At 40.1% G+C, this 21,800-nt stretch overlaps 1 protein-coding gene across 4 annotated transcripts in view; it reads left to right on the top strand.

Moving 5' to 3' along the window:
- The first annotated feature begins 3,324 nt into the window (after positions 1-3,324).
- The window catches only part of PPP1R21 (protein phosphatase 1 regulatory subunit 21), a 33,033-nt gene continuing 14,557 nt past the window's right edge, over positions 3,325-21,800 (top strand). The window contains exons 1-13 of one of the 4 annotated variants that reach the window (XM_042789531.1): positions 3,366-3,441; positions 5,677-6,211; positions 6,454-6,522; positions 6,916-7,062; positions 9,175-9,276; positions 9,978-10,142; positions 10,243-10,301; positions 12,660-12,754; positions 14,736-14,788; positions 16,904-17,053; positions 20,133-20,234; positions 20,309-20,397; positions 21,247-21,383. In XM_042789531.1, coding sequence (XP_042645465.1) covers positions 6,928-7,062; positions 9,175-9,276; positions 9,978-10,142; positions 10,243-10,301; positions 12,660-12,754; positions 14,736-14,788; positions 16,904-17,053; positions 20,133-20,234; positions 20,309-20,397; positions 21,247-21,383 — 1,087 coding nt within the window. In that variant the 5' untranslated portion in view covers positions 3,366-3,441; positions 5,677-6,211; positions 6,454-6,522; positions 6,916-6,927. Of the gene's footprint in view, positions 3,442-5,676; positions 6,212-6,453; positions 6,523-6,915; positions 7,063-9,174; positions 9,277-9,977; positions 10,143-10,242; positions 10,302-12,659; positions 12,755-14,735; positions 14,789-16,903; positions 17,054-20,132; positions 20,235-20,308; positions 20,398-21,246; positions 21,384-21,800 lie in introns of those variants that run through there. The other 3 variants (XM_042789533.1, XM_042789532.1, XM_042789530.1) reach the window with 3 other exon arrangements.

The following is a 21,800-nucleotide window of genomic DNA, read 5'->3' as shown; positions in this document are numbered from 1 at the left end:
AGGCACTGTTTGAGCAGGAAAAGGAGGATAAACGAGCTTGAAAACAGAACATATCGAAACAAACACTGTAATTCTTAAATAAATTATTTGTCTTGAGACAGCATATAAAATTCAACACCCATTATACTAGCTGCTGAGCACAGACATGAGAAAAGGACAGCCTCTGTCCCACTGTGTATCTTTTGCTCTCCATTCCCCAACACGAAAGCCAACGAGACAAGCAAAAATGCTGTGACCCTTGTAAGGGATTTATTTCCTCAACACATCATGTTTTAGCTTGCATTAAGTTCTGCTGCCATAACGTGTGGATCTGCAGAAGGTAGTGTTCTGGGGGGGGTCCTGTGGCAGCCGCCCCACACCGCTTGGCATTCCACATGCTTGACCCCTCTCACTGAACTTCTGATGACAGGATCAGTCCTTTGCAATTACATACTGAGTCACTGACAAGGAAGCATTACAACAGCACGCTGCAGCAACACGCATTGTGCACATCTCCGGTGCAGTGGTTGGACAACCACGCTCTCTAGGGAGAGAGGAGTATTCAGAAAGTGCTTGTGAGGAAATGGCACAATAAAGACGTTTTTTCACAGTAGGGAAAGTAGCACTGCAGCTGCAATGCCATATCAAAAGGATGAATCTGAGAATTTCCTATGAGAAAGTTAAAACCAAACCTGTATGTTTGGGGAACTTTGACTCAAGCTGTTCACCGAGTACCACCATGGAACGGTGGTAAATTACGTTATATGTTCCTAACATTATAGGGACTCCAGGATCCAGGAGAAACTGGGTAAGAGACAGGATCACTTTTAAATGCAAGAAGCTGGCCTGATGCTTAAAATACACTGAGTAGAGCTGTTATGATGAGTCTAAAAATCCTGCAGTCGGCTCTCAGCCTTACAGCCTTCAAGCAGTAAAAGCACCCATCTTTTGATTCACTCAATTCGCTTCTGTTTTAAGAAATTTGCACTACCTCCTATGATAAATGCCCTATATAACGTACATTTGGATCTTGCCATTCTGGATGGATGCAGGCAAATAAATCCTGTATTCTTCTGCCCTGAAAGCTAGCTGCCCAGTCAGAAGCACTGTCGTTGTCAGTGGGAACGCAATTCATTCTGCTACAACTAGGCACTGTAATTCCCTCAGCTCCCTCTCCCAGCTTTCAGCTGTGAAACCTCCCTGCCAGCATTCACTGCACCAGACACAAGTAGAAAATTTTATGACAAAAGCATCTTTCAACACAGCACAAACCAGGAATACTGTATTTAGCAAAGTATGTTCAAAGCATTTCAATCTAACATTCACGAAAGATGTATCCTAGAAAATACAAACCTAAAAATACAGGCATGGAATCAATTGTAAAGTTTTTTAATAATTTTCCAGTATAAAATTTACTGCATTGACATGTGAGGACATACCATGCAAGGTGCACTGCCGTTAGTCCCGGTGTGCTGAATGGGTGCTGAATGGCAGTTGCAAACTCCATTTACTTTGTTAGAAACTTCTGTAGGGAATACAAAATGGAGTGGAAGGAATAGTCTAATGTTCTAATGTTAAAAACTAGAGCTTCCTTATTTCTTATTCTAGTATTACTACTTAAACTCTTCTGGTCATGCAGAACAGCAGCAAGATCATTTGGATAAATAGTGACAATATGTGTTTTGCTTATTTCCCCTTTTAGGCTTCCTAAAAATGTGCAGTCTCTGTTCTTGGCAATATGGATCAGTGACATGTCCTCCAACATTAAGACTTCCTGTGGAGATACAAACATATTTACTAATCTGGCTAACGTATCATATTTAGTGCTTGCCAATTCCACTACTGTGATAAGCAAAGAATAGCACACACCATCAAAGCCTCAAGACTAAGGAAAAGGATTAGCTTCCATTACAGGCACCTACTATCTACTCCTACTTAAGGGAAACAAAGGGAAAGGGAGGTAAGAAAATGATGATTTAGTATCTCTAGCACTACCCACTACTGAGGAAAGGCTATGAAGACACCATCATGAAATCAAGTGGAAAAAATGATACCATGGAAACTGAACAAAAATAATAATTTGCTGTTACATCTCTATCCTAGGACCAGGAAGCCCTTAACCTGCGTATCACGGATGCTCAGCATATACTGGTGAAATATCATCAGATTTTTGCCTTATTATTCTTTTCCTTACACATCTGTTTCCAGTCATTTTCAGAAATGAAATCCTGCATTGGGTGGGTATCTGGCAGGACCAAATCCACCTATTATGATGTCTTCAGACTCTGCTTAAAGAGTGCTGATGGTATATACATATATAGGCGTTTGGCAAATCTGAGGATAAAGAAGAAAATAGGAGATAATTAGCAGCCTACGAAAGCTGAAAGGCGGCTCTGAAACAAATGGATGTACAGGCTGGAGGCAGAAGAGAAAGGCCCTCCCTGGGAGCCCCGGGGTGCAGACACTCAAAATGACCCCCGAGACTCTGGAGTTGTAGTTTCTGCAGATTGAGAGCACAGGGTCTGCACTGCAGCAACACACCACTTCACCCGTGTTCCCCTTCATGAGGGTATAATGGCGCCGGAGGTTGGACACGGTAGGCAGAGCAGAGTGCTGGGACCGACTAATCCCATCCCTGCCACTCACTTGTTGCAAACTTGAGAAATGACTTAACTGCCTTTTGTTTCTTCACCTACGGGGCTAAAAAAAAAAAAAAAAAAGCCTCAGTTTCTCTGGGTGTTGCGTGTTATTATGTCGGACACTCTGAAGGAGTAACGCAGCCCGTTACTCCGCGCTGCAGGCCGCCCCCCGCCCACGCCTGACCCTCTCCCCCGCTAACGCACCCCACGCGTGGGCTCCAAGGCCCCGCACGCACGCACCCCGCCTCAGCCATGGCCCCGCCCCCCTCGCCCCGCGCGCTGCCGCCGGCCCGGGCCCGCGGCTCCCCCTAGCGGCAGAGCCCTGCCTCCAGCGGGGGTCGCGGCCCCGCGCCCTGCCCGGGAGGGGGACTGCACCGGGAACGGCACCGCGACACCGCTGCCCGCGTCGCGACCCGCCGATATGACCCTTCCCCTTCCGGGCGGACTCTGCTCCCGCCCGCGGCCGACGCTTTTTGGGCGGGGTGGGGCTCCGTAGCCCCTAGGCCGCGCAGGGCCCGGCGGTCGTTACTATGGCAACGGATCCCCCCCAAGCTGGCGTCTCCTGGCCCACCCCGTGGCGGCCCCGCCCTCCCCCGCGCCGCCATCTTGGAAGTGGCGTCAAGATGGTGGCGCCGGCGACTTTAAGCTCCGCCCTCCCCCTCCTCGACAATGGGTGTGTGGTGGTGACGTCACTGCGCTCCCGCCGCCCGAACCCGGAAGCGCGCCCTTCCCTCGGCGGCAGCGCCGGGCCGGCGGCGGGGAGATGGCGGCCGCTGCGGAGCTGCAGGGGAAGTACCAGAAGCTGGCGCAGGAGTACTCCAAGGTATCAGGCGCCAGAGCCCGTCCTCGGCGCTCCTCGAGCGGCCGCCGCCGCCGCCCCACTGCCGGTGCCGCCCACTGTGCGCGGGCTGATGGCCGTTACGCGCCTCACGGCCGCCGGAGGGGAGCGGCCCTTCCCCGCGGGGCTGCCCCTGCCTTCGCTGAGCCTGCCCGGCCCGGGCGGCGGCAGGGGCCCGGGCTCCCCCGCTGTGCTCCGGCCCGAGCCGGGGGCTGGTCATGGCTGAAACGTTGATTTTTTTTTTTTTTTTTTTTTTTTGTGGTAGCGTAAAGTGTTTGAGGCCTGAAGGTTGCCTCTTCTTGAGGATGAGATGAAGGCAAGCTGGGGCAAGCAGCAGAGGTGTGAGTTTGCAGGTGCCGAGGGAATACAGTATGGCCAGCCTGAGGAGCGAAGTGGCCTTGGCTGCAAAAGCATCCAGTAGGACAAAGAATGGGTTCCACTGTGACGGGGAAGGGAAACCAGCAGCGCTCTCCCTTGCTTCTCCAATTCCCAGTCAGGCATGAGGCTTAGTTATCTTTCTGGGTGCGACCATTTGTGGAGGTCTTGGTCTTGTACCTTACCCACAGACTCTTGAGCTTGCTTTGGCTGGTGGGTGTGGGAGTTCAGTGGTGTTGGTAGTGCTTGCGGTGGTGTTGCAGGGTCTTGGAAGTGAGGACACTTGGGATCACACTTGCCTCATGTCTGTTCCCATTCTTCTGCAGCTGCCCTAGGTGACTTTGCTTCCTGTTTCTGGTGCTGCTTAATGGAGTATTTGCAAAGACTTCTGGCCTGTAGCACAGAATGTCTGTCTTTTCCAAGGTGCTTGAGATGATATCTTAAATGGTGGAGTCTTGCTTAATACAGAATTCTTCATTCTTGTTTCTTCACTAAAAGGAGGAGGAGACTGTTGGTCTTGAAGGACATACAGTTCTTCAGCGGTCTTGGGAAAGAAAGCCAGTGCTCTGTTTTTTTGTAGCCCAGCATCAGACTGTTGGCACAAGACACTTGATTGTATTTGACACCTTTCCTTAGATCATAGAATGATGCATCTTTAAATACTATTCTCCTTGGAACTGCTATTAAAAAAAAAAATATCTGTGCAGAATCTACATTTTTCACAGATACTTACTTACTTTTTTTAATACTTCCACAAAAATAATTTTAAGGAAGCTGAATTCACTTTGTCGCTTCGTAGGTCACAGAGTTCATATTTCTTACTGCCTTCTCCAGTGGCTCTGCTGTACCTTGGAGATTAAAAATGGCTCAGGATAAGGTAATTGAGGGACTTTGCTGCTTGGTTCCTGAATAAAACTTGGAAATACAGGCTTTTGACTACAGCTTCTGAAAGTTCTGTCTGCTGGATCCTCTTTTAGTATCATGGTGTCCAAAAGCTTTCCTTGAACTTCATCTTGTAACCCTCAGCCTATGATGTTTCACTGGTTCTTTGTGGGAACTATTTTGTGGTCTCATCCCACTTCTTGTGCAACAACTCCAGGGCATTGTGGCATCCCTTTTGCAGATAACTCATTTTAGTGCAAATGTTCAGTTAGCTGTTTATTGTGTGCTGGTGGAAATGGAGGGTAGCTATTTGCCAGTTCGCTTAATTGTGTTGTGGAAGCAAAGGAGACAGGTAGACAAGAGCTTGATAGACTCAAGGAGTGCCAGGGGAAGTACCTTGCCAAAGGATTGCATTCTCTCTCAGTTCACAGAGTGGTCCAGAAGAAGGATGTGTGTTTTCATGGTCTATTCTTACTCTTGAGTTTCAGCTTTTCACTCTTTCACACTGCACTGATGAAAGTAGTAGTCAAAAGGCCCTTTCAGCTTGTGACAGCCTTTACTGGACTGCACTTTAGTTTGGGTATCTCAATGCAGCACAATTGAGCTGGTTCATTCACTACACCTGACATGTTCCTGCATTAGTAGCTGTGGCAGAAAAAAAGGTGTAGAAAACTACTGCACTGCTTTTTCTTGCTAGGGAAGCCCTGCCCTTGGAAGTATTTCTGTGGTGCTCTTGCAAGTTTCTTCTCTTGCCTTTGTGATGCCTGAGCAGCACAGTGGGAATACTGCAGGGCAAAAGCCTGTGCTTAGCAATGTCAACTGACTTTTGACCTTTCAAATATATTCAGTCATCAGACTGAAAAGGTTAGCCATTGCTGTTTTACACTGAATCTTGCCTTCTATGCATCTGCCAGAGGTATTCCCAAACACTATACAAACCCTTTTAATTTATATCTGCAACAGACATGTCAAATGAATACAAACTGCCATTGAAGAAACAAGGATTCAAGCAATTATCAAGGAATGGGAAGATGGAACTGTCGGTATCCTCATTGCTGCAGGGTAGAGGTACTCTGTGAAGTGACTGGGAAATAGATTTCTTGAGTATCACTTTTCACCTCAGTGAATTTAGTTCAGATTTGTGAACTATATAAGTAAGTCTTAGAGGGCTTTTTCTTCTATGCTTTTTATGCATTTTCCTGAAGTGTGTTGTTAGGCTGTCCTCTCTGGATCATCTGCTGCTACCAGTAGTAAGTATTTTTGCATTAGCATATAGTAAAGTTCTTCCTGAATTGATAAAAATTTTGACTTTATTGCGAGCCCTGCTTATGTTCCAGAAACAGTCATGAACAGCTTTGGGGGGAAGAAGGGAGAGGCAAGAAGAGCACTGAATATGAGCAAGAACTTGATTAGTGAAGGAAGAAGTTGCAACTTTTCTGTATTTGTTCATTTGTTCATCTTCAGACTTTAACTATATTCAAGTAACTAATCTTCCAAGGTATTTATTATGTTCTTTCTGTTTGACCAAATGGTAAAGTAACTTGTTTCTTGGCAATTCAGGATATGAATTGGATACCTTTTTCAACCTAATACCACTACTATCCACCTGAACAGAATACCTTAAAAAGCATGCACATCTGGTGCTCTCATGAGAGAATATGATACTTTATGCACATTCTAATGAATGGCTTTTATTTATTCCTTTGTCTTGCGTAGTTACTGGCATCTCTTATCTTTCAGCTTCGAGCTCAGAACCAAGTACTGAAAAAAGGGGTCGTAGATGAGCAAGCAAACTCTGCTTCTCTCAAGGTAATTTCTGAAAACTGTTCGTGTTGGATGTGTTAAGCTGTGACAAAATAGGTAAATGGGAATGCTTTTTACTCAAAGTATTGTGATTAAAAGAATAAAGAGGGAATCTCTGTTCAGCAACTAATCATCATTGTTCTCTGTAGGGTGCCAACTTTGTAAAAGTGGAAGATTGCTTCTTGATGTTTAAATTATAGGGTAAAGTACCTACCTGAGTGGTCTGTGGGCAGCTCCAGGAAGAGAAATCTGTTTTTTGGTTTAAAAACAATACTTTTTGCCTCTTCAGTCTTCAAATAGTGAAGAAAGCAATTTTTTAATGCCGCCTTTTTTAAAATGTCATACTTCTTATTAAAAGCATGCATGAAAGCTCTAAAATTAAACTTTTTGGTTGTTCAGGAGCAGCTGAAGATGAAGGATCAATCGCTGAGAAAACTGCAACAGGAAATGGACAGTTTGACCTTTCGAAATCAGCAGCTTGCCAAGCGGGTGGAGTTACTTCAAGATGAGCTTGCATTGAGTGAAGCTAAGGGCAAGAAGAACAAGGTATGTGCTAGAGGCAAAAAAACTTGCTTAGCAGATGTCTGCTCCTCATCTGTCAATGTCTTATCCTGATTTCTAGCAGTATTTGCCTTGTGTCGAGGTTTGAGTTCAATGTTTTTGTCAGAGCTTGTGTTATTAACTGATATTAGTGAAAATGCCCACTAAACAGGTATTGACACATATAATACATGGTAAGTAGTTCTGTACTGTTCTTTCTAGTGCATTAGCTAACTGAAACTGAATTGCTATCTCCTTTTCCAGATATTTATTAAGTGTTCAAACAGCTGGGAAAGATCTTGGAGCTCTGGGATTAACCTACTGCTATGAAGAAAACTGATCACCCCTCATTTCCTATTCCCACCTCCTTACGTTGTAATTTTGATGTCAATGGTTAACTCTTCAGCCTATGATTGTAGTTTTTCTAGTCAGCTTTTGTGTGAATCTTGTCAAATGCTTTGAAATCTAAATTTTTAGTTAGTATTTCTTATGTTATTTAAAAGTGACAGAATAATTTCAGTACTGAGATCTTTCTCTGCCAAAATGCTTGCTGATTAAACCTGGTTACACCATGTTCTAAGATCAGCCATGTCTTTTGTAGGTAACATCAGAATCCCAGGGGTGGTGTCTCAACTTAAATAGTTCTCAAGCACCCTTTGCTACCTTCCTCTTACCAGGAAACCCTTCTTAATTACTGTCATATTTTCTTTTTGGTTGGCTCCTAAAATGCTGTAGCTATCAAGACTGACATTAAAGAAATCATTCAACTGATTAGTAATATGATTATCTTCCTTACTTTTTATCCTAGACTCCTGTGCATTTTTTTTGTTCTCCAGTTCCTTAACAAGCATGCTACCTCTGACTGACTTACGTTATTCATGTACCATAGTAGGTTGTTCTCCAAAATGCAGTTTGACCCTTCTTTTATTTCATGTTACGTAACTTACCGCTTCACTAGACATGTTTCCAAACCTTGAAGGTTCTCAGCCTGGATTGAGTAGGTTTCCAAACCATTGCCACTGACTTGCTTTCCTGTTCAGCTGTCAGAATGCATAATTCTGTATTTCTTTTTTTTTTTTTTTTTTTTTTTTTTTCAAAAGTTTTTGTACTACGTTTTAAATATGTTCTCTTCAGTTTTACTTGTAGGGCCTCACTGAGTACTTATATTGTCTTGAACACACCCCCACTATATTTCGTGTCACCCTTACTTCAGAGACTTGCCATTGGGAGACCGTATAAATCACACCTAAAACTATTTTGATTACGATTTGGATAGACGATCTGTGTCAGACTGCAATCCTTTTAGAAGGAGGAGAACGTATGCCCATGTCTCAGGTGTAGTTCATAGGGTGACATCAAATGCAGAGGTGGCTTAGCTGTCCCAAGCACTTGAAGCTTGGTGTGAAGTTTAAATGTAAACAGTCTCCCTTCTGTTTGGTGATGGTACTACCTTTGTTCAGCAGTGTGGTAGAGCAGAGAAGCAGTGTGGGATTCACTGGTGGAGTCTGAGCCTTTTGGATGAAATGGATGAAAAATGAGGAAAGAGTTGACAGATGTCTGTGTTCTCAGGGTAGTTGGTAGACAGTGAAGACCCTGTTGTTTTCCAGTGCTGCCTTGTGCTACAGCCTGCTGTGCAACGGTGCGCTTTCAGTGATTGTTCCTGGTCCCTGCTGAAACCAGAGCAGCTTACACTCGGACGCTTGGTGGGGGCAGATATGCCTTACACACAGCTACCAAACCAAATAAGCCTGTGTCTGTAGCATTTCGTATTACTGACTGCGTGGAATCACGTAAGATTCAAATGATGTCAAATGGGCACTTGCCCATACAGGCAATTTCGTGTGTGTGTGAATGTGATGCCTGAGTAAAGGCTTTCCTGAGTCCTTATGGAGTTAGTATTCTACCGCTATGTGGTAACGACAGTGAAGGAAAAAGTGCTGCTTTTAGGCTCATGCTGTGTGCAGTATGCATACCTTCTGAGATATTAGTCAGTGTAAGTAAGATACATACTCATGTGCCTTTATTGTGAATTAACAATGGGAAGTTATTTTATATACTTGGGGATGGGCTTTGGGCTATCCCCAGGCGCTTGGAGATAACGAATGCATTTTCTTTTAGAAAAGTGCAGAATCTTCATCTCAGTTGAGTCAGGAGCAGAAAAGTGTCTTCAATGAAGATCTTCAGAAGAAGATAGAAGAGAATGAACGACTACATATACTTGTGAGTGAAACACTTTTAGCTTTCCTTTTTTAGTTCAGAAAACTGATCACATGAACAAAGATGGAGAAAATAAAATGCCATCTGAAAACTAGTACGCTTGCAAGCTTAGTTATATGCACACCAGTAGATTAGATTGGATAGCTTGTTTATGAAGATGGGCAAATGACAAAGTATTTTGACTTCAGATTAAGACAGTATGTGGAATAACTCGCATAATGTGTGTGTTTTCATGTAGATGTTTAACTTTTGGTGACACTTAGTTCCTCTACTGAAAGTAGCCATATAGTTGGTACTGGGTGGAAACTTCTTTTTAGTTCACTAACCGTTTCAGTATTGCCTTAAAGCTTAAAATACCTTCTGCAAGTTGCCATAATTGAGTCGGGAATTACTTTACTGAAATAGAAAGCATTTCACTTTGGTTTAGAAAACTTGAGAAAAATCTGACAGCTCCAGTTTCATTTTTCAGGTGTCTACTATCAATCAGCAATATATTTAAGGAATGCTTGGCACTACAAAATGTTAATGAACACAGAGTACTTTGTTCCTGAATCTTTTCTCTGTAAATATAATCATAACGAGTACTAGTTCTCAGAAAAATAGAAATTTTATTAACTTGGACTGGCTAATTAAATTGATGTAACTCATAGGTCTAGAGTCCATAGTAAAATGAAGCCTTCATATGAGCTCTGCATTTCTTCTAGTTCTTTGAAGCAGATGAGCAACATAAACGTTTAGAAGCGGAGCTAAGAACTAGACTTCAGGTTTTGGAAACTGATGCTGCCCAGCATCAAGCTGTGGTAGACAGTTTAACGAGGAAGTACACGGATACCATAGAAAAGCTGCAGAACGATAAAGCCAAATTAGAAGTAAGGATTTTTTTCTCTTACCTGCAAGTTTTAAAAGTTTTGAAATTAAATGTCTTGCTGTGTCAGTACTTACATTGTGAGATTATCTTCTTGCATAAAGATCAAGTCTCAGACACTAGAAAGAGAAGCTAAGGACTGTAGGCTTCGAACTGAAGAATGGTAAGTGTTTTTGTTTAATACGATGAAAAGTTGATTTAAAGAAATAACTGCTGTAAAAGATTAACTGTATTATTTTTAGAGAATAATACCTTTAAAAAAAAAAGACTGATAAAACTCAAAATACTGGGCAACAGCACATTAACATCAAGACTGTGCAGGTCAGATCCATTTTTCTTCTGCTGAGTGTATATAACTAGACAATCAAATCCACAGATTCAACTTTCAGTAAGAACAGTTTTGTCACCAAGCTATTTTAAGTAGCTATAAAGTTGATGAAAGCTTGAAGAATTTATTTGTAGTGGAATATTATAAAAAGTAAAGGAACTACCGAACTTCTTATGAGAGATACATGAGTTTTACAAACTGCTTCTGAAAACAAAGCTTGGGTAAAGTATGCTGAGACAACTGACTGAAAAGAGTTTCAAAAATCCTGCTCCACTCCAAAAGCTTCTTGAACAATTGCTTTTGCTTCGGGTATAACATACTCAGCTAGAATATTTGAAAGTTTTTGTTGAAGGATTGTATTAGTTTTGCAATACCTTAATTGTCTTGAAGACAAGTTGTAGCAAATGAAAAGTTGAGGACAGTAGACCAAATGAAGTCAGGGTGCACTTCTCTGAAGTTTGTTGTTGAGGTGCATTTTTTAAAGATACATGTCCAGTATAGATCTTGAATGTAATGGTTAAAATGCATAGTTAAGGATAAGATGAAGAATTCTTTCAAATGGTAACCTTGAAGGATATATTTTAATTATTTTGATAGATGTGAAGATACTTGTATTCCAATAACTGTCCTCTAATACAGGTCAGGTTTTCATGAAGAATGAGTTGCAAAAGGGGATGAAAGCTGTGTTTTTCTGCTGCTTGCTTTTTTGTGGTGTTTGAAAAACAATGTAGTCTTAATCTTCAGTTTGGAGCCATGTTCTACAATGACTGGGTAATTAATGTCGTTGTAAGAAATTGTCCCTACCATTTAAGAAGGGAAGCTTTTTAAAAGTAGTAGTCTGACACTTCTTTATTTCTTTTAAACACTGAAATCAGTATCTAATAAACACATGACAGAAGACGTCTTTGACAGTACTGCTCTTCCGTTTTCCTCGCTCTTTCAGGGGAAGGGATCCATTTGCCTCTGACACGCATGCTTTATTCAGAAGGGCCAGAGGATATGAGACTTGACAGCCTGCATGCCTTGACAATTAAAGGGCAGAATGTAAAACAAAACACATAAAGCTACTTGTTTGCCATGCCTTTATAGTACAAAAAGGAAACGTGTACTTTTGCAGGTTGTCTTTGAGTTTTTCTGTTGTGTCCAGTGCTACTGTGGTTCACGCTGTACAGTTTCTATGCAATTTTGGAGCTGCTCTTCAAGAAAAATGTTTATTAATGTGCATGAGCTACTTATTGGCCAGTTTCTTAATATCTTACTTGTCCTTGTCTATTTTGAATTTTTTTTCCTTGTTAGTCCCAGTAAATTTCCATGTATCAAATGTTTTTGTAAAAAAGGAAAAAGCTGTCACTTTGATACCTTCCCCCCACCCTCCACTATATGTGCAGGAGTTCTAGATGTCAAACGGGAAGCAAAACAGTGAAGAATTTGGGGGCCTAAGTTGGGTAAGGTGTGGAATTTGGTCTGAATCAATATGTAGTAATCTTGACATAAGTATATAATGCTGGAATATGTTACCGTTCATCTCAATCTATACTAATGATATTAGTAATCTTAATTTAGTTTCACATCTATATACACAATCAAATGTAAGTGAAGCAGATCTAGAGAAGAAGCGCTTCAGAATGCATCAGAAACATAATGGCCAAGTCTTGTGGGAATGGGCTGTATCATAGCAGTGTTTAAATATGGGGCCTTGAAAAGCTTGTAAGGTATTTCTGGTAGCAACGTGATGTGGTTAACTGAATTATTGACAACTCACTACTTGCATACTGGAATACTGTGTTGGATATATAGTGACTAATTTAAAGGTCCTTTTGGATTCCCTTTCAAATTCTGGTAGAAAAGAATACCTTCGTATAGGTTATACAATAATTGCAGAATTGGAAAATAATGTAAAGATTAACTCTGAAGTAAGGTGAGCTTCTCAAGAATGGAATTTAGGATTACAACAGTTTATTTCATCTTTCCCTTCATTTGTTAGAGATTAAAATACAATGTCACATGTCAAATGTAACATAAAGGAGGGAAAATGATTCGTACTGTCTTATTTCTATTTAACCTCTAGAAACAGATAGATACCTGTACAGTCAAGGGATGCTTATGGTGAGCTGTGGTGTTGGTGATACAGATTAAATTTTAAAAGTGTACAATGTGTGCGTGTGTGGTTTTTTGTGTCTTTTTGTTGTTTAGCCAGCAACAGTTAAAGAATCTTCAAGCAGCTTTGGGCAGTAGACTGGAAGAATCTCTATGCATAATCAATGAAAAAGTACCTTTTAATGACACAAGTACGTATTGCCTTGTTCCGGGTTTCTTGTTTAATTTTGGGCATCCATCTGGAGGATATACTCTTTATGAATTAAAATGTATTAGCTGTAAGAAGTGTTGGATACCTGAACAGACATTTGGAGTTAATTATAATAAGTATTCATAATATTTGTCATAATCTTGTTTAGTGATCTTAAGATATCAAGTTTTTATATTTTTATATAACTCTAATGAAAACTAAGGCTTTTGAGTAATTTATCACTTGCTTAGTGTTGATGGAGCACTGTAAAAGATGAAGGAACATTGTCAATTTACTGGTTTCTCCACAAAGATTTCTTTAGTTATTTATCTCGGAGTATTATTTTTGGCAGGGTATATTCAAGAGTTACAATAAGTTAAAATGGGGACAAACTAGTGGCTGCAGAGATGTGGACTTAATGAGGTATTGCATCAATAATTGTCTACATTTAGTGGGAAGTGTGTCAGTGTGTCTCATGACTGATCAGAGAACACCCAGACTAGTTCTTGTCTGTGGTTTGTCTCAGACTTGTTCATCTTCTCAGGGAAAAAACCCCTTTGAATTTGGGGACTTCTACTGGAAACAACCTTTTTTTCTGCTTCCTTTCCTACTACTACTAGATAAACTGAAGTGCAGAGGGGATACCATGAAGTTAGGAGTACTCAGCCTTTGCATTGCTTTGGTACAAGAACTGGTTAGTGTGTGCCAGATCAGTGTTGTGTACTGGCTGCTTTTGTAAATACTTTGAACACAAGGTTGTTCTTGGGCAGGCAGCAGTCTGTACTCTTCTGGCAGTAAAACTAGGAGGACCTGGAATAGTGAAAAAGTTGAAGGAAGTGAAGAAGGAGCAGAGAAGTGAAAACAGGCTGTTGAACTTCTGGTAGGTTTTATTGATAGCTTTTGTATTTTTCATTAGGTTTAAAACTTAATGACAATGTTTTGACTAGCCTTAGGTTCTCTGAAAGCTGATCTGGTGGGGTGCTGCTGGGATGAGCCTTCCAAGTTCTCCACTAGGTTGGCAATCCAGCGAGTTTTGGCTTAGAAACACCAGATTATCTTTTCTCTAGGAAATGTTGACTTTCATACAGCATGTTATGCTTAAAGTGTTGGTGCTTTGAGTTAATACCCTTTTAACTTCTTTCCTCTCATAAAGATCAGTTTGCCTGGCATCTGCTGCCTTTTTCTACTACTCTGCTTTAGCTGTTTTTTTGTTTTTGTTTTTGTTTTTTTTTTTAACAGGTGTTTGTCATTGTAGCAAGAACTTAGATGCAAATTTGTTTATCTGCTCACTCAGCTGCCATAGCATAATGTTTTTACTTGTGTAGAAACACTGCAAATAGGGGACAGATCTTTAGTGATAAAAGAGTGAGGGAAAGTCAGGAAGTGTTTGTCTGCTATGGATTCCAACTGTCTTGCTATAGGCTCTGTAGTTTGTTTTAAGTGTAACTAGCAGCTGGCTTCAGTTTCAGTAACAGTCAAATGACTTGTTGACTGCTAAGCACGATTCTGAGAGTAGAAAGATAACAGAGTCTTCTGAAACACTACCATTAACAAAAAAGTCATCTTAATTGACAGTCCCTGGAATGTAATTGAAACTTGAAGATCATCTTGTATTCTTTAAGGGTGGTTTTTTTTAAAGATTTTCACCCTTGTTAGTGATGAATATTGTTCTTTTGGGCAGAAGGGTTCTGTTCTTACTTATCAAATTCAGGGTGTTCAGATGGTTAAATCTGGTTAACAATGAGGCAAACATGGATGTGCTTTCTCTCCACCTAGTCACAGTAGCAGCTCTTAAGTGAGGTTGTTTAGGCCTGCTTTATTTAAGCCAAGTCTTTGTATCTTTTTAGTTAGTATTACTTGCATGAACTGTAACATTACTGCAGTGAAATTTAATATTAAAAAAAAAAAAATGATTTACCAATAAGTGTCTCTTAAAAAACCACAATTTAGTAAGTGCATATAACTCAATTTTTGTCCTGTAGGATCTAATCGATACAATGCTCTGAACGTGCCGTTACACAACAGAAGATACCAGGTAAGCATTTTTGTGGCTTCATATGTAAAGATGCAACTTTCTACACAGTTAATGAATAAAGCCAGTCATTTTGACTCGAAATGGCAGAATATACCCTATCTTAGTACTGTCATGACATTCCAGGGGAACCTCTGTCTGCAGAGCCTCTGTGCTTTTCAAAATTTAGTGTGTACTTATGTTGAGGAGTCAAGTTGTCTGCTCACCTCACTTCATGCAAGCTAATCCATTGACTGCTGGCTGATGATCACTGTAGATATTAACTCAAGCATGCCTTTGTAAAGAGTGGCAAAAAGGTTTCGTGTTTGTCCCATGAAATATTCTTTTACTATGGCAACCTGCAGTAAGCTAGAACTCAAACATTTCATTTTTAAAGTTGGTTAAAACTATGTTAGTTTAGAGGTCTTATGTTTTTTGTTGAAAAAAGGTAGTTTTGATATCTTAAATTCGTCTTCCCTCAAACTGAGCTGCTTCAGTCACATGACTTGAGCCCCAGAGACTGTTTTCATTTGTAAGCTATACATTGGTGTGTATGCTAGAATAACGTACTAGTTAATGTTACTTGTCACTAGTCATAATCCTTTTAAGGAATAAATCAGATGTCCTTGGAAACGGCATGATTCATTTACGTTTTATGGGATACTTCTTGCCAAAACACCTTAATTAATCTAAATTTTTTTTGTTAATAAAACATTTCTGTTCATTACAGTAATTTCATCAATTTCCTTGGGAATGTGGTTTACTCAGTATTCAAAAGTGAGCATTAGTTTTCTATGAATAGCTAAATATATTAAGGCTTTTTACAGTAGTAAATCCGATACCTTGGTGTAGTCAATTTTCCTGTTTTGCTACCACTGATGATGGGCTCCACAGCACTCAGTGCTTTTTCTATTTGCTTGTATGGTATGTCTCGAACCTGCAAGTTAATGCATTCAGGTGCCACTGTAGAATGATTTCAAATAGCTGCTTTCTCCTTTCTTCAGAAGTGCCTATAAAGAGACTGTGTTCCTAATATGTCTGCTGTGAGAACAGGTGACCCGCTGTCCAGTTTTGTGATGGAAGTAGCCTTAAATCAACCTGTCGTTGAGTTCTAAGAAAAAGATGAATAACTGTGTGGAGAGTTTCTCCCTTTGCTATTTTCTGCTAGTACTATGTCGGCCAGCCTCATGCTCCAAGATCTGCAGTCTTGAAAATGTTCCAGGACAGATTTTTGACTGGCTTTGCCAGTGGAGGCAAAATGCTAGTGTATTAGCACAGGCTGTGGTGTAAAGGACAGCAAACCAGTAATATTGTCTGTTTTCCTTCCTTGCATAGCTAATTAACATATACAAACAGTATAATGACTGCTTTAATTACTCACTACCATCCCTGATCCATAATCAAGATTCACTTGATTTAACACTCCATTGAAGCATTAGGAATACATCTCTGAATGTCTGAAATGTCACCTTAACCTTATTCGCTCCTACATAACTCAAAACAGAGTGTGGTTTTCTTCTCTGTTGCCTTTGCTTTTTCAGAATGTTTCATTTTGGATCCATTTATTGGATACTTTCCTGCTGCACTAAAGGCACAGAACAGCCTCATTCATGAGCAGCAGCTCAGTTCTGTCCAGGTGGGAGAATAAGAATTGAGTGTTACTGATTAGACAACAGGCACCTTTTATTCAGGGAGAAGGCCTCATTGCTTTTTGCTAATTAAAGTTAGGTTTCCTTACAACCAGGAGTTACATATGTCTCACTATCACCACACTGAAAGAACTGAGCTGTTGTCAGCAAGTAGTCATTTGATCTTTGGAAATCTTAATTTCAAAGATGGTTTTGGTAATTGTAGTAACCTTTTAGTGTTCTTGTGGTCTATAGTTCAAGAAATGCAGTAGAGGTAAAACATCACCTGTTGAATGAAGTAAAAATGTCATCATAGAAAAACATGCCCATCTGTGTGGCATTGTAGTTTGAATAAACTTTAAAAATTAAGTTAATTGCTGTTATGTAGTTCAGGCTGAACTAGTAATAAAGAAATAATTGATAGCAATTTTTTTTGTATCCAACCATAGAATTTTTTTCATATTTAAATAGGTACATGTCGAATATAACAATTTTGTAACTGTCTTTACAGCTGAAGTTGCGAGACCTTGCTGGCCAGGCACTGGCTTTTGTTCAAGAACTTGTAACAGCTCTTTTGAACTTCCATACATACACTGAGCAGAAGATACGGATCTTTCCCATTGATTCTGCAACAGACACTATATCACCTTTAAATCAGAAGGTAAAGCTTATCTATTTCAGCTATGAGTATATTAAATTCTGTAGGCTTTCATGAGTGAATAATTTTAGTCATGCAAACTTCTGCCACCTTTATTAGAATGCTATAAGTGTGTTCCTGAGAGGCAGCCTCTCCTGCGTGAGAAGTCTTCTATTGAGTGAATTCTCTGAATCTGGTTGAAGGTGTAGTTGCAGAGAATCCTTTTCCCTAGTGCCTCTGCTACAAGAGCAGTATGATAGTCAAATCAAGTCTTTGCTTTTTAAGTGCTAAATTAAAGGTCATTTGTCAAAAGTTCAGCTGACTGACTTTAAAGTGCACAAATACTGCACTGCTTAAAATAGCTGCTTGTCTTAATGCACTGGGGTGTGGGAGATGTTGAGACAGAAGGTCTTATGCTTAAAGTGTTTAACTAATGTGAAATAAAGTGGATGTAAGGTAGGCTTATGAAGGAGAGAGCTTGGACTTTGTTCCCTTGTCAGAAACCAACTTTATAATCTGATTTTGGGCTATTTGTGTAAAGACCTTTCCTGTAAACGTTCTGAAGCTTTAAGTGCGTAAAGCACGTTGAAACTATTTTGAGAAACCTGACCTGTCTCTTTCTGTGCAACTCCGTGGGAAGACTTTTCTGATAGTACCATTCAGAGCTGTTAAGCTGCATCTTTTGTCTTTCTCTGCCATGAGGCATAGAAAAGAACATTGTGCACAAGGATTTGGGTGGGGATACATATATGTATGCTTTGGAATAAAGCTATATTAATATCAGAGTTGTGGACTTAATAGTGCAAGTGGACCTATGTGCATTTCAGTTGCTGGATGACAGCAACTGATTTGGACTGTAATTTCAGTTTAGTAGTTTGTAGAGCTTAGACTTAAGATACCATGATGGACATGATTTGCATTCATCAAATGGCTGCAATGCGTGTAGTGGCAATGTTAACCAATACAAAACTTTTCTGTTCTTGGGAAGACCTCCTTTATCTCTTTGCAGGCAACAGATATATTTGTGAAGGTGTTTATTCACTAGACAAATCCCACTCTACCTTCTCAGTTGTTTCAACTACTTGAATCAAGAATATAAAGAGATTCAGCATAGATCTTAGTTTGAGAATGTTTTCTCGATCCTGCCGTCAAATGTACTCAAAATGGTATATCCTTCTTGTGACAACTATGTGGCTTTGTCATCTTCCAAATTCTTTGGGGCAGGAGCTCTGTCACCCTGTTTGTGGCCCGGTGTGGTGATTGGTTATTACAGACACTACTGCAGTTTACACTAAGGGAATAAAATCAGGTTTCTTTAGACATCACTTCTCATGCTTTTTTTTTTTTTATTTCCCTTAATGTCCTAGTTAGCACTTGTTTGTTGCTTTACAGCAGAGAAGTGCTTTCATATAGCTGAAATATTCAACTTAATCGAAACTGTAATTTGATTCTCCTTTTCTGACAATTGACTCTGATTCAGTAGTTCAGGCTTTGTTTGTTTTCATAATTATGTCTCTTGTAATCTGCCCCGTTGTGTATTCATGACCTAATTGCCTCAGTGCAGGTTACCTCTCAGGGCTTTTTCGGTGACTTTCCAGTGGTGGAGTATCTTTTGTCACTCACTGAAGCTGCTATTGCTCCTGCATTTTTGATTAATTTATCTATTTGCTTGGCAAGTGTTCTCAGTGTGATCTTAGCTCTTCCACCAAGTGGTTCAAAAACTTCCCCCTAATGTGGTAGAGAAAATAAGACAACTGTCAGGTAGTGACTTAGCACACTTGCACTGATTTATTTTTCCCCAACTCCAGGTCTTGTCTGGCGCTTTCGAGCTATTTTCCCCACCAAACACTCAAAGTAGATGTGGACAATTCCCATCCAGGTTCAAGTATTCCTTTTGTCTTTAAGTATTGGATTGCTGGGTTCTGCTGGGTCTTCAGCATCGGGCCAGATAACTCCAGTCCTCTCTTGCAACACAAGTCAGGAGCATTCTGCATGTGTTATTTCTTCCTCCTTAGATTTAGGAATTTTCCCTAATTCCATCCAGACTTGTGCATGCATGAATGAGAGCTTGGCATCTCTCTTTTCTTGTTAACACTGTGTTACTGCACTGTATTTATACAAGAAATCATTAAAATTCCTCATACCCTATTTGCCTGGGATCTTGAGCTACTATTGTGGCATAAATAATCAAAGGTGAAGGTATCTTTCTGTGGGGTAAAATAAAAACCAAGATCACTTTTGACTGTCTGTGTCAATCTGTGGAAAAAGCTTCTTTTAATACTGTGGTATCAACATTGAAAGCTGACGGTACTGTTACATTTTGATTGTGTGTAAGAGTAAACACCTTTGTTCTCAGGTATACTTTTTTGAAGGCAAAATTAGCCCTAGAATTTACCTAAGCAATTTTTAGCAAACTTAGGCATTTCTGTGAGGCCAAAGTTTCATATTTGCCTGAACCTGTCATAGTTCTTGAAAGTAAGAATTCTCCCTTTGATTAGTTACTGTTCCATTCTTTGCATTGGCATAAGCTTGCTTTGACCCACGTTGAAAACTGGATTGGATACAGATAAAGATTAAAATCTATCTCTTGCTCTCAGTTTTAGCTGGGCTTAGTTCTTCAGTACTTGGCACAGCATAGCTGTGCAAATGTTTGTGCTGATGCACAGGACAAGGGCTGAGAGGGGAAAAAACAGCTGGGTGGAGGGTAGGATAGTTTATTCTGGTGGCTTAATGGTGCATGGATCTAGCTTTAATTTGATGGAGTTGAGCAAGGAATGCAAGAATATTTAAATTTAAGAAGGGGATTGCTGTGCTGTGCATGGTGGCTAAAATGAAATAGGGTGCTGTGGCAAAGCCCTAAATGGGTTTTTGCCTGAACTTCCATTGTACTTTTTACTATTTCTCACTTTCCCTCAAGGTGTGTGTTTGTGCATCATGTAGCAGAGGTTGCTGTAGGTCACTTGACTGTTTTATTTTCTTATTGACGTCCTGGGGATCATTTAAGATGATGGGTGCTTTGCTAAAGTGGACTGTTCAATTGTTAACTTGAAACAGTTTGCATGAGCCTGCAGCAAGCACCATTTTAAAATCTCTCTGTATTTAGTTCTCACAGTATCTTCATGAGAATGCTTCATATGTTCGCCCTCTGGAGGAAGGAATGCTTCACTTGTTTGAGAGTATTACAGAAGATACTGTGACAGTCTTGGTAAGATTTCTATTTTTAGTATTGAAAAATATTTTTACAGAGCAAAAATACTGATGTGTTGTTTTTCCTCCCAGGAAACAGCTGTGAAATTGAAGGCCTTCTCAGAGCATTTAGATTCCTACTTGCGCTTTTTAAGAAAGATTCTTCCTTATCAGTTAAAAAGGTACTTTTAGGCAGATCAAATTAAAGGGGCACTAAGTGTCAGACATGCAGCTTTGTCAACATCTACAACTCAGATACAACCCTTAAAGCACTCTGGCTTAAAGGTCAGAACACTTTTTTTTTGCCTGATGGGGTTTGAGCCTTTACCTTATACATGTTTTTTTCAGCTGGGCATTAGAGCTAAAAACATGTATTTTAAAGCCTTTTTTCCTCCCCCTCACAGATGAGACTTTAATGAAAACTGCACAGATTTATAATGCTTCTTAATATTATTGAATAACTTTGATACTATTCTGGTGTAATACACTGAAACTGTTAATTTTGTGAGCCGGCTGAAGATTATTTATCATGCAGTAAATATAGCAATGTAGTAAAACTTGGCCAGATGCACATCCCTTCTGCAGTGAATATCTTTGTTCCCGAGTGGATGGAAGGGAAGTGAATTATTAGTGCAAAGGACTGCTTAAAAAGAGGGTTTGGATTAAGGAAGAAGAAAAAAGCTTGTTTTACTCCTTCTTTGTACCTGATCTGCTCCTTAGGAAGCAAAGGGTAAATTATATGTAGTAGAGGAAAAAGTCTTTAAACTGATGCAGTCAGTTCCTTGCCATGAGTGTAAACCATTCCTGGCTTGTGATTGGAGCTTCTAAGGGTGGGAATTGTACATGCATACAAAAATTTTAATTTATTGCTAAGTTACTCTGATATGTTAACCTTTCTAAAATATATTCCTAGGCTGTTGTTGCTTTGGACTGGGGATGTAGAGTACACTAGTTATCTACTCCAAAACTCTTGAACTTGTTTTTTTAAGATAGTTGCTCACTTTTTAAAAAAATAATTCATATATTCCTAGTTTAGAAGAAGAGTGTGAGTCTTCTCTTTGCACAGCTGCTTTAAGAGCTAGAAATATGGAGCTACAGAGAGACATGAAAAGGTTGACTGCAGTCTTTGAGAAGCTACATACATATGTTAGTCTTCTTGCGCTACCAAGTAAGTGTGAGTTACATTGTGACTGGAAGATACTAGTTTTCCTTTTGGACCAGTGTTGGGGTTTTTTGTTTGATTTTTTTTTTTTTTTTTTTTTTTTTTTAAACTATACAGACACACACAAAATGCCAGTTCTATGATAGAGGAAAATGTGATTAATGCTACTCTTTAGGTACAGTCTAAACCATGGGGCAAGTTTGTTTGGCAGTATGCTCTATCATACTGAACCCTGTTTTATCCAGACTGGGAGACTGAGTGTGCTGTAGAGTATTTCTTTAATGCTCCACACTCTTCCTTCTGGATAGACATGGGCATGGTGCAGTCCTGGAAACTACCAAGCAGTCACATGTACCGCATTTTAGGTAGTCGTAGTTAACCACAGAGGAGAAGAAATGACTAGGTTTTATAGTATGACTGATA

This window comes from Tyto alba, unplaced genomic scaffold, assembly GCF_018691265.1.
Source record: "Tyto alba isolate M040663 unplaced genomic scaffold, T.alba_DEE_v4.0 Super-Scaffold_16, whole genome shotgun sequence".
Classification (NCBI taxonomy): Eukaryota; Metazoa; Chordata; class Aves; order Strigiformes; family Tytonidae; genus Tyto; species Tyto alba.
This window is presented reverse-complemented; position numbering and strand designations above follow the sequence as displayed.